Below are 16428 nucleotides of genomic sequence, written 5' to 3' on the forward strand. Positions count from 1 at the left end.
AAGACCTGCCTGCCCATCCCTCCCCTGCCACCCAATCTGGCTGATCAACCTAAGAGGAGAGATGCTGCACCCAGGGTAGATTCTTATGAAGAGAAAAAGGACATTAAGGTCCTGCATCCCAGCTTTCATGGGAGGAATGTTTTATAGTTACTATTTTTACTATGTCATCTTTATCAACGTCTTTGCTAAGACACTGTTACTAGTTGATTGTTAATAGTAAGCCATTTGGTGGGGGTTTATGGGTATTAGGAATATAGACCCTTCAGGGTTACCTTTAAAACCTGAGGGAATAGTCATTACCTTCTGGGAACCTAATTTCTGAATTGGAGGGCAAATTGGGATACGATCCCAAAGAAGAGGATACTAAAAGGATATTTTAAAAATTAGATACAAGCTAGACTTAGATCAGTAGTATCAAACTCAAATAGAAAAGGGGCCATTAAACTATATATAAAGATCCCTGCAGGCTGACTATTGACTCAGAAAATCACATATTATCATTAATTATATTCTATGGTATGTTAATTTATTTTGTTAAATATTTCCCAATTACATTTTAATCTAGTTTGGGCAGTGGCTGACTTTGACACTTCTATATTAGGTGAACTCCTACATACCTTTGAATTCTGATTCTGTGATTGTAAGATTAGGTCAATTAGGTAAAGCCGACTAAAACAATGGTAACTGTTCAATTCATGTATTTTTTCTGCTACTGGTAACAGCAACGTGCTTATCAGGAAAAGCACTGAGCTGGGAATAGGAAGACCTGGAGTGACTGCTCTCTCTAAAAATTACTAGTTGTTTGGCCATAGGAAAGTCACTCTCTCAACTCAGTTTCCTCACTTGTAAAATTGGATAGTAATACTACCCTGTGTTGTTGTGAAGAGCTGTACAAACAAAAACAAAATTCATTTTAGTTAGAATCAGAAGAAAAGATATGGATTAAAAAAACCTGTGCATTAACTATTTCTGATATCTAAAATCATAGGGGGTTAACATAGCTATACAAACCTAACAGTCATTCTCCAGTAGATAAGTGATCAAAGGTCATGAACAGTAATCAAAAGACAAACTAACAACAACGACTGAGAATTAGATAAATGCAAAATCAAGTCAGCCCTAAGATACCACTTCCCATTCGTCAACCTAACAAAAATACTTAAATGTGGGATTGTAGTGTTGTGAGGGTCAAATGAGATAATGGATGTAAAGTGCTTTGCAAATTTTAAAACATTATATAAATGCTCATTATTATCATTATTATTATCCTACAGTTACTAAACTTAAAGTCTAGTGATGACTTTATTCTCTGAGTCTTCTACTACACTCCTGCTGAGCTCAAGCAATATTTATATTTAAGCTATAATATAGGGGTGTGCTGGTAACTGCTCAACAACTGGGCTCTCCAGAACTAGCGGAATATTGTATATAGTAACAGCAATATTGCATGATGATCAACTGTGAATGACTTAGCTACTCTCAGCTATCCAAAAATCCAAGACAATTCTGAAAGACTTATGATGAACATGACGAACTATCCACCTGCAAAGAAAGAACTGATGGTGTCTGAATGCAGTTTAAAGCATACCTTTTTTTCACTTTATTTTTTTTCATGTTTTTTTGTCCATTTTCTTTCACAACATGACTAATACAGAAATGTGTTTTTCATGACTGCACATGTATAGCCTATATGAAATTGCCTTCTCAATGAGGGGGAAAGGAGAGGCAGGGAGAGAATTTGGAACTAAATATTAAAAAAAATATTAAAATTGTTTTTACAGGTAATTGGAAAAAATAAAATATTTATTTTTAAAAGAAAATAAACAAAAATTGGGGCTCTCCATAAAAAATGTAGGCATACACTTTTAAATTTAATCTGCATTATTAACATTTCTTAAGTCTAGACAGTTTATTTGTAGTGATCACCAATTTCTAAGGTGTAAACGTTGGTATTGAAAATTTAACAATCCTGAGAGCTGGCTCCAGCACAACCTTGCTATGGGAAAACTGAATGTTGGAGGCTAATTCACTTCTGGTACCTGTGAATTAATTCAACTGTTCTTGAAACTATTTGAAATTAGGCAATAAATTATTAAATTGTTCATATGTACAGAGCCAGTATATTCGTGTCTAATCCCATTAGTGGTATGCTGGCTCTGGAATCCATTAGATTGTTAACTCCTTGAGGGCAGGTGCTATCTTCAGTTTCTTTTCGTACCCCCAGAGCTTGACACATGGTCTCTCACATAGCAGATGCTTAATTGTTATTGATTGATGTGGTCTTAAATTCTGCTTCTAATGCTTGCTACCTGTGTGACTTTAGGTAAATTGCTTAACCTTCCTGTGCCTCAGTTTCTTTATTTGTAAAATTAAGTGTTGGATCATTTGAATTCTGAGGCCCCGTCTAAGCTTTAGGACTCGGATCCTGTAAGACAATGAGCTAAGAAAGCTACATAGTAACGTTATTTGTGACAACAAAAACCTGGAAACAAAGCATGTGCCTAGTATTGGGAGAATGAATAAATTATATTAAAATCTATGGAATGTTAGGTGCATTATATAATATATTCCTGAAGGTAATCGAATATCACCATTCCATGAACGAAAACGAAGAATTCAAAGACACATGGGAAGATTTGTGAAAAGTTTTGCAGAGCCAAAAAAACAAGTTGCATAAAGATTGCAACAATGTAAGTGAGGCCAGAAAGGAGAGGCAACAAAACTGCGGTTAAGTATTCGTACCATATCTTTGAAGTATAAAGACACATCTCTTCTTTCTGTTAGTAGAAGACAATCAAATCGGGCTCGGTTGGATGTTTGTTGGGAAATATCTGTTGTGTCGAAACAAAAAGTATCAATACGTTTACATAAAAAGCACTATATGGGTGCTTTATTAGTATTATTGTTACTATAAAACTAGGTGAGGATTAGATTTGGGCCGGAGAATAGGTGGAAATTGCACTCCAGCTATCCAGGACCCTATCTGAATGCAAATCCAAGCAAGTTGTTTTCTTTTCCAGGCTCCTCTGGGCTAAGCATATTGCAGCAGCTTCCTCCCCCCTAAGGAGGGCGGCAACATCCTCGTAGTTCGCCAAGGGAAAAAATGTGTAACAGTATGCGTCTTAGAGGAGGAGGGCGGGGAGGGAGGGAGGAAGATTCGCTTTCGGTACTTTCTGGCTGCCTCCGCTTGCCGTAGCTGCCTCGGCCCGCCTGGGTTTCAATAAGCTACGCGTTGCAGTTTGACGAGGTTGAGTCTTGTCTGCCGCCAGCTGTGTTTTTTTTTTTAAAGCCATGGCTGCTGCCGCTGCTTCTTCCTTTTCCTATTTCCCTTCGCCCTTTCCCCTAGCCTGGTCCGAGTCTCTGTACTGCCTGAGCCCGGAGCACGTGCAGGAGCGGTTGCAAGACGACGCGGTGGAGACGGTCACCTCCGTGGAACAGGTGAGGCGGCCGGGGCTGGGGGAAGCCGAGGCCCGGAGGCTTCTGGGAGCGGCAGTCCGGTTCTCCATCGGCGACCGTGGCTGAAACGCTTCTGGGGACTACCGTTCCCACAGTGCATCGCGGTGGCCCTGTGCTTGCCATCTGCGGGGTGCGGATTCCCAGTGCCTGGGGTCGGGTGGGCTGGGGGAGGGGGAAAGTTACCTGTACCAGGGTTGGGATGGGGTGGGGAGCAGGAAGACGACCTGGGGCCACTTGGAGTAGGAGGTGAGCCCTCCTTGGTGTCCCTAGGTCGAGGACTAGGGGAGCCCCTGGGAAAGGTCGAGGGTCAGACTGACCTCCCCCTCCCATACTACCTCCTTTTGCTGCGGGGAGCTGGAGATAAATCTCGATGCTCGTTCCTGTCTTCCTCTCCTCCTTTTCCCAGTTGTGGCGTTTCACGTACTTCAGGCTTTCGGGCCGAGGAAGCTGGGGCAATCAGCGTAATTCTCTCCTGGACCCTGATGAATTCCTTAAATGACCCACGTGTGTCCGACCACGGCCCTATCTCATCGACTTGCAGTTTAGTGAATAACAGAGATGTAATTTCTCTCTTATTCACCAAGATGGGACTGAAGGCTTTATACATGAGTTTTTTTTTATTTCTCTGTGCCTTCTCTTTCTCCAAGTTGGAAAGGTTCCCAAGTTGGTTATTACTAAAATTTTCACCATCTGGTGATGAGGAAAAGCAGCCTGGTTGATTCACTTCAGCAGTGACAGAATAGCAGTAGGCTGCATTCCAGAATGAGGCTTCTTAATACAGTGAGGGAAACCCCCCAGGGTGAACCTTGGAGGAATCAGCTTTGTCATTTAGGTCTAGGTTTGGAAACCCGTATTAATGTAAAATTGCCCATTTGTGGGAACCTTGGTGTTTAGAGAGGAAAATCATTTAACTGAAGAGTTAGAGCCCAAGTATTTGAGTGAGAGAAATAAAATCCTCCCCTTTTGGATTTCATCTGTGTAGGTCACTTAGAGGGGTGTGAAGAGTAAATCTCCCAACAATGACAGTTTTTCCAATATTTTCAAATTTCCCTAAGCGATGGGTTGGAATTGATAGTTTAATTATATTTATTTTTTAGTTTGTAGACTGATAATAGTCTTTTAGATGCTATGAGAAAAGGATTACAAATGAGGGCAGGCCATAAATGTAGTGGCCAAAACTGTAGGACAAAAAGTAGTTTATAGAGGCTAATAATAGAGAAAGGGGGATCAGTATGTTAGAGAACAGAAGAGAGATAATTAGGGAAAAAAATAACAGAAGTAATAGTTTCTTTTTTTCAATTGATAGGCATTTTCTTCCCTACTCCACTGTTCACCTCCCCCTGGTGTGTGTATGTGAGGGGAACCTTGTAACAAATATGCATAGTCAAGCAAAACAAGTTCCCATGTGGGCCATAACCAAAGATGAGTATTTTGCCCCTCTCTTTCTGGAAATAGGTAGTATTTTTCATCATCTGTCCTCTGGAATTGTGGTTAACAGAGGTTGTGGTAATAATTTCTTAGATTCATCCCATTTAATGTTCCCAACAAATGGAGTGTTTAAATTGATAAAAGGGTCATCCTTGGAGTCAGGAAGATTTGGGTTAATTCCTACCTCTGACACATTTTGACTTTGTGATCCTGGGCAAGCTTCTTAGTGGCCCAGACAACCTTCAAAGAAGACTGTTATGTATAAGTTGCTGATCTGCATCTGTGAAGGTACATCATGAGTCTCTACATCAAGAAATCCCTACATTGTTGATACAAGTCTGGACCAACAAACACCGTCTATATGTCATTATATAACACCATCTATATTATAAACACCATCTATATGTCCCATTAGGGAATATCCCCGTTTTGTAGATGATTCAAGAGAAGCAAGTTAAGTGGTTTTCCCAAGTGCAAGCTAGTAAATGACAGCTTAGAATTCAAACACAGATTTTCCAGTTCCAAGTCCAGTGGTCTTTTCATTAAACCCTTTTTTTTTTCTAGGTGGGTACATTATCAGTCAGTGTTCTATCTTGTACGTTTTTGCTCTTGCTGACTATTTGAAGCTTCTCTCTGTTTGTCTTCTTAATTAATATGTCTTAGGCACGTTTTTTCTCATGGTTCATATCTGTGGCTCCTACTGGTAAAGGCAAGTTGGTTCTTTTGTTACTTGTCCTGATCTTATTTCAGCTCAAACTTTGAGGGTTAGGCAGGACAAAAGAAGGGCTCAGGCTGTAGGAGAACGCTACTGGGGAGAGGGCGGGATCTTACCTTTGTAGCTGACTTTGGTCTTTTGATTATAGCTCTTATTCATATATTGACATTTACTGAAAACTGACACATAATTTTATGCTTTTACTGCTGGTAACAAATAGATGTTTATCTGTAGTTCCATGTCCACTTATCATAATGCCATATTTTAATAAGAAAATGTGACCTTTGAAGTGAAACCAAATAATGCTTGGCTAAAGGCCTGATTCCTCCCTTTATCCTTTTTCCCTTCTTTTATCAGTGCTAATAGGGGCTCCCTGCTTAATGTAATCATCTGGAATCCGTCCCTTTGCAAATGCTCTGTGACTGAGGGCTGTAGGCTTAATATTGGGACATTCACATTCTGAGATATTACCTTTGCCATGAACAGATTGGTCACTGATGATTTTTGTTTGTTTTTCCTTTTGGCCACCAATATAAGTGATAGAATGTCATTAGCTAGTTGTGGAACAATCAGTCAAGTAGCTGAGTGTTTACTGTGGGTATTGTTAGTCACTTTTAGGGCTGTTAGGTGGATGAGGGATTAAATTTGGTTTGGTTTGGTTTTAAAGGGCCGAATTAGGAGCGCTGGTAGAAGTTCAGAGGGTCATTTTTTTTCTGTTTCTGCATAAAGAATACCTACCTCATGATCAGCCAGTTGATTACTGACTGCCTGAAGAGGTATCAGGTTCCTGTCCTTGCAGATTTAAAGTAGAGGCTGGATACTGCTTTGTTGGGGATGTTCCAGATGGTATTTCTGTTTTGGTATATATTGGAGCAGAGGACTTCTGAGGTCCTTTCAACTCTTATATTTTGTGATTACATGATTTTATGTGGTGTCCCACTTCTAGGAGCTTATATTTGGAGAGACAAGACTTATACACATAAAACAATCAGGGATCCTGTAATTGTAGCTTTTTAGAGCTAGAAGTGACCATGTAGGGATCATCTATCTCAGATTTGTCAAACAGGCAGCCAGAGGGAGGCATTGCAGCCTGAGCCAGAAGTAGATTAAAATGTAGTTAGGTAGTATTTAACAATTTAAAAAAAACCGCAATAGAACGTGGCTAATGTTAATAGGTTTGGCCCACAAAGTTCCTTTCGCATAGCTTAGTGGCCCCTGTTTCTGTTTGAGTTTGATACCCCTGATGTAGTTCATCCCTTATTTTTATGGACAAGAAACAAAAACCTAGAAAATTTTATTCACAAGTATTTATTAAGCACCTATTTATATGTCAGACCTAATGCTAAGTACATGGAATACAGAGACCATGCCTTGTGCTGCCTTTATGTGGTAAACAGCATGTATACATTTAACTAAATAGAAAATATATACAAAGTAACATTGGGGGAGTAAGGCAGGGCACAGCCTAGGAGAGGGGCAGCTACGTGGTGCAGTGGATAGAATGCCTCGACACTTAACTAGATGTGTGACCCAGGGCTAGTCACTTAACCCAAATTGCCTCAATTTCCTTATTTATCCAATGAGTTGGAGAAAGAAATGGCAAAACACTCCAGTATCTTTGCAAAGAAAAACCCAAATGGGGATATAAGGAGTTGTACATAACTGAAATGACTGAACAACGGGGCAGGGCACTAGGGACTGGGAGCACCGGGTCTCTTGAAAGAAGTGCCATTTGAGCAGAACCTTGAAAGAAGCTAGGCATTCTAAAGACAGGAGGAAAAGAGGAAAAGCATTCCAGGCCCGGGGGCAGCCTTTGTGAAGGTATGGATATGGAAGATGAAATGTGTGGGGAGCAGAAAGTAAACCAGCTTGGCTAGGGCGTAGAGTGTTCAAGGGGGAGTAAAGTGTGACCTTCCTGGAAACATAAGCTAGAACTAGAATTGTGAAGGGCTTTAAATGCCAAACAAAGGAGTTTTTATTTTAACCTAGAGACAATAGGAAGCTACTGAAGCTTTGTGAGAAGGGAAGTGACATGATTAGACCTATGCTTAGTTATATCAATTTAGCAGTTCTGTGAAGGGTGAGATTGCAGATGGGAGAAGCTTGAGGCCAGGATATTAGTTAACAGATTATATTGCAATAGTCTAGACCAGAAGTGTTGAGGGTCTAGACTAGGGTGGTTTTGGGATGAGTTGAAGGAAGTGGACAGATGTTAGAGATGTTGAATTGGTCTTGACAACACTTGGCAGCTGATTAAATATCGGGGCTGGGCAGAATGAAAAGTCAAAGTTGACTGTAAGGTTGCTAACCTGGGTGATTGGGAGAATGGTGATGCCCGGCACAGACATAGAAAAATTAAATAAAAGGATGAATTTGGGGGGGAAGATACCTGAATTCCATTTTGGAATGTCAAATATTAGATGCCTATAGGACATTTAGCTAGAAATGTCCTTTAGGCAACTGGTGCTATGTTAGTACTGCTGTGGAAAGAGATTAAAACTGAATATATAGATCTAGGAGTCATCTACATAGAGGTGATAATTGACCCCTTGGTTGCTGGTGAGAGCTTTGAAAGAGAGAAAAGGTTTAGAGGGAGAAAAGAAGGTCCAGGACAGATATTTGGAGGAACACCCATGTTTTTAAGGGGTAGGATACAAATAATGATCCATTGAAGAATACTGAGGAGTGGCTGGGAAGTTAAGAGAAGACTGAAGATAGAGTAACATTACTAAAACAGGGAGGATAAGAGTATTCAGGAGAAAGAGATGATTAAAAGGGTCAGAAATTATAAAGAGATCAAGAAGGATCAGGCCCAAGAAAAGACTGTTAGATTTGACAATTACAAGATGTGGCTTAGGGAGGACTGAAACTTGTCTACTTCTCAGACAATGCTTTTTGGGGCATTTAATTTTTAAAATTATATATTTTTTCAATTAACAAGCATTTATTTTCTTTCCTTTCTATGCCCTTCCTCATCCCCACTCCTAAGAAAAAGAAGAAAAACAAAACCCTTGTAACAAATATGCAGTTGAGCAAAACAAGTACCCACATTGGCACACTGTGCAATAATGTGTGTCATATTTAGTCCATTACTTTTGTGTCGGGAGCTGGGGAACATTCTTCATCATCAGTCCTCTGAAATCAGTTGATCATTGAGTCAATTGGAGTGTTGATCAGAGTTCTTAATTATATATATTTTTTTCACTCAACAATAACCCACCTTCAGCAAAAACTCTCTTCTTCTCAGTCAGTTAAGGAAGAAAAAACTACAAAGCATAACAAATTCCTGCATTGGCCATGTTTAAAAAATTATTTGAATCTTTACTCTGGAGTCCATTATCTCTCATCAGGTGGTGGGTAGTGTATTTCATCATGAATTATATGGGATTGTGGTTGGTAATTGCATTGAACAGAATTCCTGAGTCTTTCAAAATTGTTCATCTTTTAAAATATTTTTGTCACTATATAAACTCTTTTCCTGGTTCTGCTTGCCTAACTCTTGGATTAGTTTATACTGTATTAGTCTTCCCTGGTTTCTCCGAAACCATCCTCTTCATCATTTCTTATAACACAATAGTATTTTATCACATTCATATACCATAATTAATTCAGTTATTTTCCAATTGATGGTCACTCCCTCTGTTTATAGGTCTTTGCCACCCCAAAAATAGCTTTATTGAAAAAAAAATTTGTACCTTGTTAGAGTTTGTTTTGTTAAGGACTATTCCATTCTTTAATGTACACCTGTTTCCCCCCCATGCATTGGTAATTAAGATGGGCTTTTAGCACTTATTCAATCAAGTGCCCTTGAAGAGTTTCGCCTTTGTTTCCTTGATTAAATTAGGAGTCTTTGATGACCTCCTCGCCTCAAGGGAAAGCCTAGTTTGCATGGGTTTGAGTAACATGTTTGTGACATCAGAGGCTTTTAGACCACATAGGTTTAAGTCCAAATTTTTGTGATACTTTTAGGTCATGTGGGTGAATCACATATATCACTCACCTTTGACCCTGAACAAGATATATAAACCCAGAGATTGGCATTCTCCTTTGGGGCTCTCCCTCTTGGAGGTGTGTTGATGTGGAGACTCTGGGCAGCTGTAGTTAAGAGCCCTCCAGCTTGTAAACCCGGATGTTGGGACTTTGTTAAACCCTGGTAACTATGCATTAAGATTTGAATCAGACAAGGTTTGTCTGTTGATGTTTCTAATTTGTTTGTATCTGCTCTGAAGTTCAGGGTGATGGCTTTTTCTACAGAACTAAGGTGAATAATATTTGTATGTTTGACTAAACTGAGATTGTTAACCTCTTAACATTACTTTCCTTAGTAAAGCAGATCAAAGAACCTGTGCTGGCAGCATTCTTGTTGTTGGGCTTGTGTTAGTCTTTCACCCCCCGTAACTGCTGCTAGCCGAATTGTTAAAACACCCCCCCCCCCATAAATACCCCTTTCTCTTTTCTTGCCCTGCTAAACAATCACTTCCTGTTTTGGAAGATGCTTCTTGTGGCCCTTCTTGGCCAGACCTTGCTCCCAGTCACTGCAGACATTTCTCCCTGTGCCAGCCCAACCTGGGAAAACAACTCACCATTTTTTTTATTTTGTGATAAGGACTTGGTCTGGTCTGGTTTCTAGATCTGGGAGTTATTGGAGGGAGCTGGGATGTACTTCTTTCTGCTACTGTGCCTTCATGGCTCTGGCCAAGAGCCATATTGGCTTCTGCTTCTTAAGCCTTTCAAAGTTGTTTATCCTTACAGTTATTGTTATTGTATAAATTGTTCTGATTCTAAACAATTCATTCTGTATCAGTTCATATAAGTTTTCCCTGGTGTCTCTGAAACTCTTTTGGGGGCCATTTTCAACACTGTTTTAAGACTAGAAAGCCTAATTAGACTTCCTCTATTTATATCTAATTAGTCACTAAATCCACATATCCTAGTTCTATGTTATCTCTTCACCAATTTTCTCTTTACTGACCCTACTACTACATGCTATTTAAGGTTTTCATTTCCTCTACCTCGGAGTATTGCAATAGCCTCCCAATCATTTTTTTCCTACCTAAACCCCTATCTTGCACTTCTGATTAACCTTCCTAATGCCCATCTCTCTCATCAAGTTGCTACATTGTTCAAACACCGTCAATGACTACCTACCAATTAAAGACCAAATTCAGGTTTACTGAATAAATTCAAGTTCTTTAGCCTAGCACTCAAAGCCTTTTACAATTTGGCTCCAACCTACCTTTTGAATTTTATCTCAAGCTACTCTTCCTTTCATCCTCTGTTCTCTAGCTAAACTAGATTGCTTTGCCACCCTTTGATCATATTGTGTGTTTTCCCATTTCTGGGCCTTGGCCCATACCATTTCCTAAACCTAAAATTCCATTCTTTCCCTTCAAATCTCTATTGAAATCATCAATGCAGACAAGAAAGACAGAAAGCTACAGGTTAAGCTTATTACATACTTAAAATGGAAAAATTAGCTGTGCATAATGAAGAGCTACAACAATCCTCTTTTTCTATTCTATTATGTAGATGGAATTATCCATTTTATTTGGTGTATGTTAAGTTCAGAATAAAACAAGAGGAAAAGAAAAATCACCTATTTTTGACTAAAGGCCAATTTAAATACCACTACTTAGATGATGCTTTCCCTAATCTCCTGAACCAGAAATCACTTCTTTCAATGAACACTCATAGCACCCTGTTCTTGTAGCAACATATGGATCTTGTACATTTATAATGTTGTTATATTTATTGTTACATTATTGTAAGCGCTTTACTAATTGTTACAATTGTTACATTTACTAATTGTTATATTATTATACATACTATTTCATATTGTTATATATTGTTACATGCCATTGTTACATTATTGTAAGCTCTTTACTAATATTTGTTGAATGAATGAGTGAATGAGGTTTTTTGTGTGTGGGAGTGGGGGGAGACAAGGAGGAATACAATGAAATACGAGCAAATACTCTGAGACTCAAATGGAGACAAATTAGTAACATTAGATAATATTTAAGTGTTAAATGCTATATATATTGCAATAGGATTTCAGAAAAAAGAGCAGTAAGTATGGGCAGAAAATAGTCAAAACAGAATACTAATAATTAGGGGGATGAAGAAAAGCTTTATGTAAGAGGTGGCTCTTGAGCTGAGACTTGGAGGAAACCAGGGATTCTAAGAGGTACAGATGATTAGAGAGTTCATTCCAGGATTGGGGGTGATGTGTAAAGAACTGGAGGAGAGATAGTCTTTGAATAAAGCAGGCTACAGCAGAACAGAAAATTTAGCCCAGACCAAATGTTGTGCCTTTGCTTCTGTCTTAGAAGAGACTCGTGCCAAACCTGGTTAAATTGCCGTAGGCCATGCAGATTTAAACCCAACATTTTTTAATTATAAAGTTTTAGCATATTTTTTTTCTTTCCAGTTCTAATTAATGGCAAAGTTAATCTTTTTAAAAATGTTAAAATGGTTCTCAGGCAGCAGGTATGCTTTTAGAAAGGGCCCCCAGGAATGAAGAAAAAATATAAAAAGAGACTGATAATTCCTGAGATGAAAGCTGATGTCCTTAAGAAATTGATTTAAAATAGCAGCTATGAAAGCAAAACTTAGAAGTTGCAATTCTGTATCTTTTGTTCTTCTTTAGGTAGCAGTGAAATGGAAAACATACCATATTTCCAACTAATTGGATATGCAGAGGCAAACTGTATTTCAGACAAAAACTCAAATAGTCTAATAAAGATTAAGTTATGTTGATTAGGTATTAATTTTATTCTTGCCCATTCCACTGGATTTCTGAATGATTTTGAGGAAATCACTTAGATCTCTTACTTTCCAAACATATAGGTACTTCTTAGTTTATAAATTTCAGGACGAAAGAATGAATAGCTCCTCCCCATCCAGATGAGCAGAAGGAGCAGTCCTTGCCTGTAGAAATAGGATTTCCTTTAACGTTTATCAGATTGTATGTTCAGTGGCTAAGGGAAATGGGAGATATATTATTGTTTCAGTTATAGCATGCATTAAATTGGACCTTTGAGCATTGTCATTTAAAACTTTGTTTCAGTGGGAAAATGTAGTCCCAGTTCCAAACAGCTACCTCACAAATGAACTTTTACAACTTTTTTTTTTTTTTTTTGTAAATTGAAAACTATAAAGTTCAAAATGGGAAGGCTTAAATGAAGGGAAATGAACAAGCTTTGTTAAGCACCTACTAAGACACTGTGCTAATATCTTGTTTAAACCTCACAACAACTCTGGAAGGGAGGTGCTATTATTATCCCCATTTTTAGACTTGGGGAAACTGAGACAGACAGGTTTTAGTGACTTGCCCAGTATCATACAGCTAGTAAATGTCTGAGGCCATATTTGAACTCAAGTCTAATTGATTCCAGGCCCAACACTATTCATTATGCCCCCTATTTGCCTGCTTGGGTTGTTAAGCTTCCTAAAATGAAACACTTTGGAATTTACTTGTGAAAAGTACTTAGGGCAGCTTATGTAGTTATGTCCTTGTTATTTCATATGAGGAAATAATTGGTAAGGATTCTTGGAGATTTCACTTTGCATTTGGATATCCTCTCAAATAGCTTCTGAGTTAACCAACCTCCCTGTCTTTTGTTATTTTCATCTTAGCCACCAACAGGAATTGTTCTGTCACACCCTTGTTGTCACCATCACTCACATGCTCCATCCCCAAAATCCATTTCTCTGAAATTCCTCTATCCATACCCTCCTATCTTTCAATTTCTCTCTGTACTTTGGCTCTTCTAAACCTGTTTATTTTTCTTCACTGTAACTTCTAATCTTTCTACCTCTTCCTGCTTTTCCTAGACCATCGCTTCTGCCTTTACTCTCTACCCCTTCCTGCCTTTCCTAGACCATCACTTCTGTGTTCACTTTCTACCCCTTCCTGTTTTTCCTAGACCATCACTTCTGCCTTCACTTTTCCTCTCCTCAAAATCTTAAATCAGTTCCACTTTATACTGTTCTAGACCTTTGAATATCTTACCTTTTTTCCTGCCACTGATAATGTTTTTCCAAACCCAGCCCTGGGTTACACCTACCAGCCACCTTGTCAAGCTACTGATTTGTTTTAGAGGAAGTCCAAATAACCAACTGACATGGCGCACTACAAATGTATATGATTTAATTTCAACCATACACTCAGTGCTATAGATCAGTCCTTTTATTCTTTGCCAGTGAAAGCATTCCCCACAGAAGGAATCTCATCTTCTCAAGCCATGTAGACACTCCCTTTGCCCTGTCCCTCAGTACAAAGCCTTACTTTATTGGGGCTATCTCTTAAAAGCTTGCTCTCTGATTCTGTACTTTAAATCACTTCAACATCATTCACTCATCTGTATTAGCAAGGCAATAATCCCAGTATAGATAATAATTGTCAAAATGCCTACGTGGTTTCCTATCACAAAATATAAAAGACTCTCCACATAGAAGGTAGAGGAAAACCATTTATTCAGACACCAGAGGATCAGATCCTGAAACCATCACAGCAGCAAAGAATTCAATACAAAATACTATAGCAGAGAACCACTCCATTCCATAATCATCCATCCCCTTGCTGGGGTCTTCGCGCAAACAAACTCACTCATACATAGCACAGCACACATCTGCTCTTTCCGTCAGCTCTAACTGCTCTCTCAATATTTCCTGTGACACAGTTTCCTTTTCCTCTCAGCAAGCTCCTTCCACCACATGTGACATAGGCTTCCTGTGATGTAACCAAGTCACATGGCCTATTAATGGGTGGGAAAGATCTTCAAATCTAAACTGTTATGACATCATCCTCTAACCCTTTGCTTGCTAATGCCAACCTCTCTAATTGATTGTACCTTTGGTCCTATCTCCTCTGGTCTCTTCTGGAATATTCCCTCTTGTCCATTCTCTCTCTTTCCCTAATTTTCATTCTTCTTGTCCACTGACTCCTTACCTGTTGCCCTCGAGTATGTCTTGATCTTCCTCATGCAAAAAACCCTTCATGTGACTCTTTAGTTGTTTGCAAACTATTGTCCAATAGCTCTTATCCCTTTCATAAGTTCCTAGAAAAAGTCTATATTCATTGCCTCCACTGTGTCACCTCCCATCCACTTAGCCCCTTGTGATCTGTCTTCTGTAACACTTGACTGAGACAGCTTTCTCTAGAGTCAGCAACAATTGTTTTGTTCTTAAGCCAGTGGTCTTTTTTCAGCCCTCATTCTTCTTTACCTTTATGTAGTATTTGACACACTGTTTCTTATCCCTTGTGCAGGATATTCTCTCCTCTCAGGGCTTTTTGATATTCCTCTATTGTAGTTTTCTTTTTACCTGTTTGATACTCCTCAGTCTATTTTGTAGATTAATCATCTGTTCATTCTCCTTTTTTGTTGAATACTCCCAGGGTCCTGTCCTAGGTCCTTTTTTTCTCTTCTCTCTCTCTCAACTCAGTTATTTTTGTTCTTTCTCATAGATTCAGCTATCATCTCTATGCAGATGAATCCCACATCTTCATGTCCAGCATTCGTCTCCAATTTCCTGTTGTGCATCTCTTCTTAGATGTCATCTCAAACTTCGGCATCTCGGCATGCCTCAAACAAAACTCATGTCTTTCTAAACCCACTCTTTCCCCTAACTTCCTTATTTATTGAGGGCACCACCATTTTTCTAGTCATTCAAGTACATAATTATGTGCTAGCAAAACTGAGAATTCAAAGGAAGTTGATAAATATCTACAAAAAATATAAAGTTTCCAAACTAATAAAACAAAAGATAAGAGATCTTAAGCCAGTCTCAGAAAAAGAAGTTAAACAAGACAACAATGAACTGAAAAAGAAAAAGAAATCCTGTACTAAGTGGAGTTACAAGTAAATTCTGTCAGATATTTAAAAAGCACTTAATTCCTATCATACAAAAATTTTCCTTAAAACTAAAGGCCTTTTGTGACACAGGTTGTATGGTTTTGATATTCAGATGAGAGACAGTGCATGGAAAGAAAACTATAAGATAGTCGTACTAAGGAATGCTGAAGGAAAAATTTTAAATTAAAATCTTCAGCAGGAATCTACAGAAGTATAATGAGAAAGTAATGCATTGTGACCAAGTTAGATTCATTTGAGGGATGAAAGAATGACTCAACATTTATAAAAGCAATTGGCACAATTAACCAAATTAGTAACAAAAATAAAATCATAGATATGGCAAGGCCCTTTTTTCATATTATTTAAAGTATATATTTAAAGCTAAAAGCTAGTATCATTTGCAATGATGGAACACTAGAAATTTTCCTAGTACAAACAGGAGCAAAGCAAGTGTTTCCACAATCTGGCTAGCAGCTTCTGTGGGGGTATAAGATCCACTCACAGCCAGCACCCAGAAAGCTGCCGGCATGCTGGGAAAGCACAGGTTCTTTTGATCTGCTTAACTGAGGAAAGCAAGGTGAAGGGGTTGACAAGCTTACTTTAATTCAGCATACAAATATCATTCACTTAGTTCAGGGGAAAAAGCCAGCACCCTGAACTTCAGAGCAAATTACAAACAAAGTACAAACATCAACAGACAGACCCAATACAATTCATAGTTACCAACATCTAGGTTCAGCCCGGGAGCTCAGAACAAAGGCTGACCCAGAGTCATGTGCCACCACTGCTGCGGGAATGAGCTCCAAAGAACAAACAGCCAACCCCTGGTTTTTATATCTTTTTCAGCGTCAGGGATGAGTCACACATGCGACTCACCCACGTGACTAGAACCGTCACAGAGAGGCGGACTTAAACCCACTGTGGTCTAAAAGCCTCTGCTCTCCCAGACATGTGAACTAGGCCCTCCCTGGA

At 38.9% G+C, this 16428-nt stretch overlaps 1 protein-coding gene across 1 annotated transcript in view; it reads left to right on the forward strand.

The window, feature by feature from the left end:
* The first annotated feature begins 3224 nt into the window (after positions 1-3224).
* Positions 3225-16428, forward strand: part of FNTB (farnesyltransferase, CAAX box, beta) — a 110108-nt gene continuing 96904 nt past the window's right edge. Inside the window, exon 1 of the mRNA XM_036734340.1 lies at positions 3225-3438. Within this exon, the coding sequence (XP_036590235.1) occupies positions 3292-3438 (147 nt within the window). The 5' untranslated portion in view covers positions 3225-3291. The remainder of the gene's footprint in view (positions 3439-16428) is intronic.

Source organism: Trichosurus vulpecula, chromosome 8 (assembly GCF_011100635.1).
Source record: "Trichosurus vulpecula isolate mTriVul1 chromosome 8, mTriVul1.pri, whole genome shotgun sequence".
Lineage (NCBI taxonomy): Eukaryota > Metazoa > Chordata > Mammalia > Diprotodontia > Phalangeridae > Trichosurus > Trichosurus vulpecula.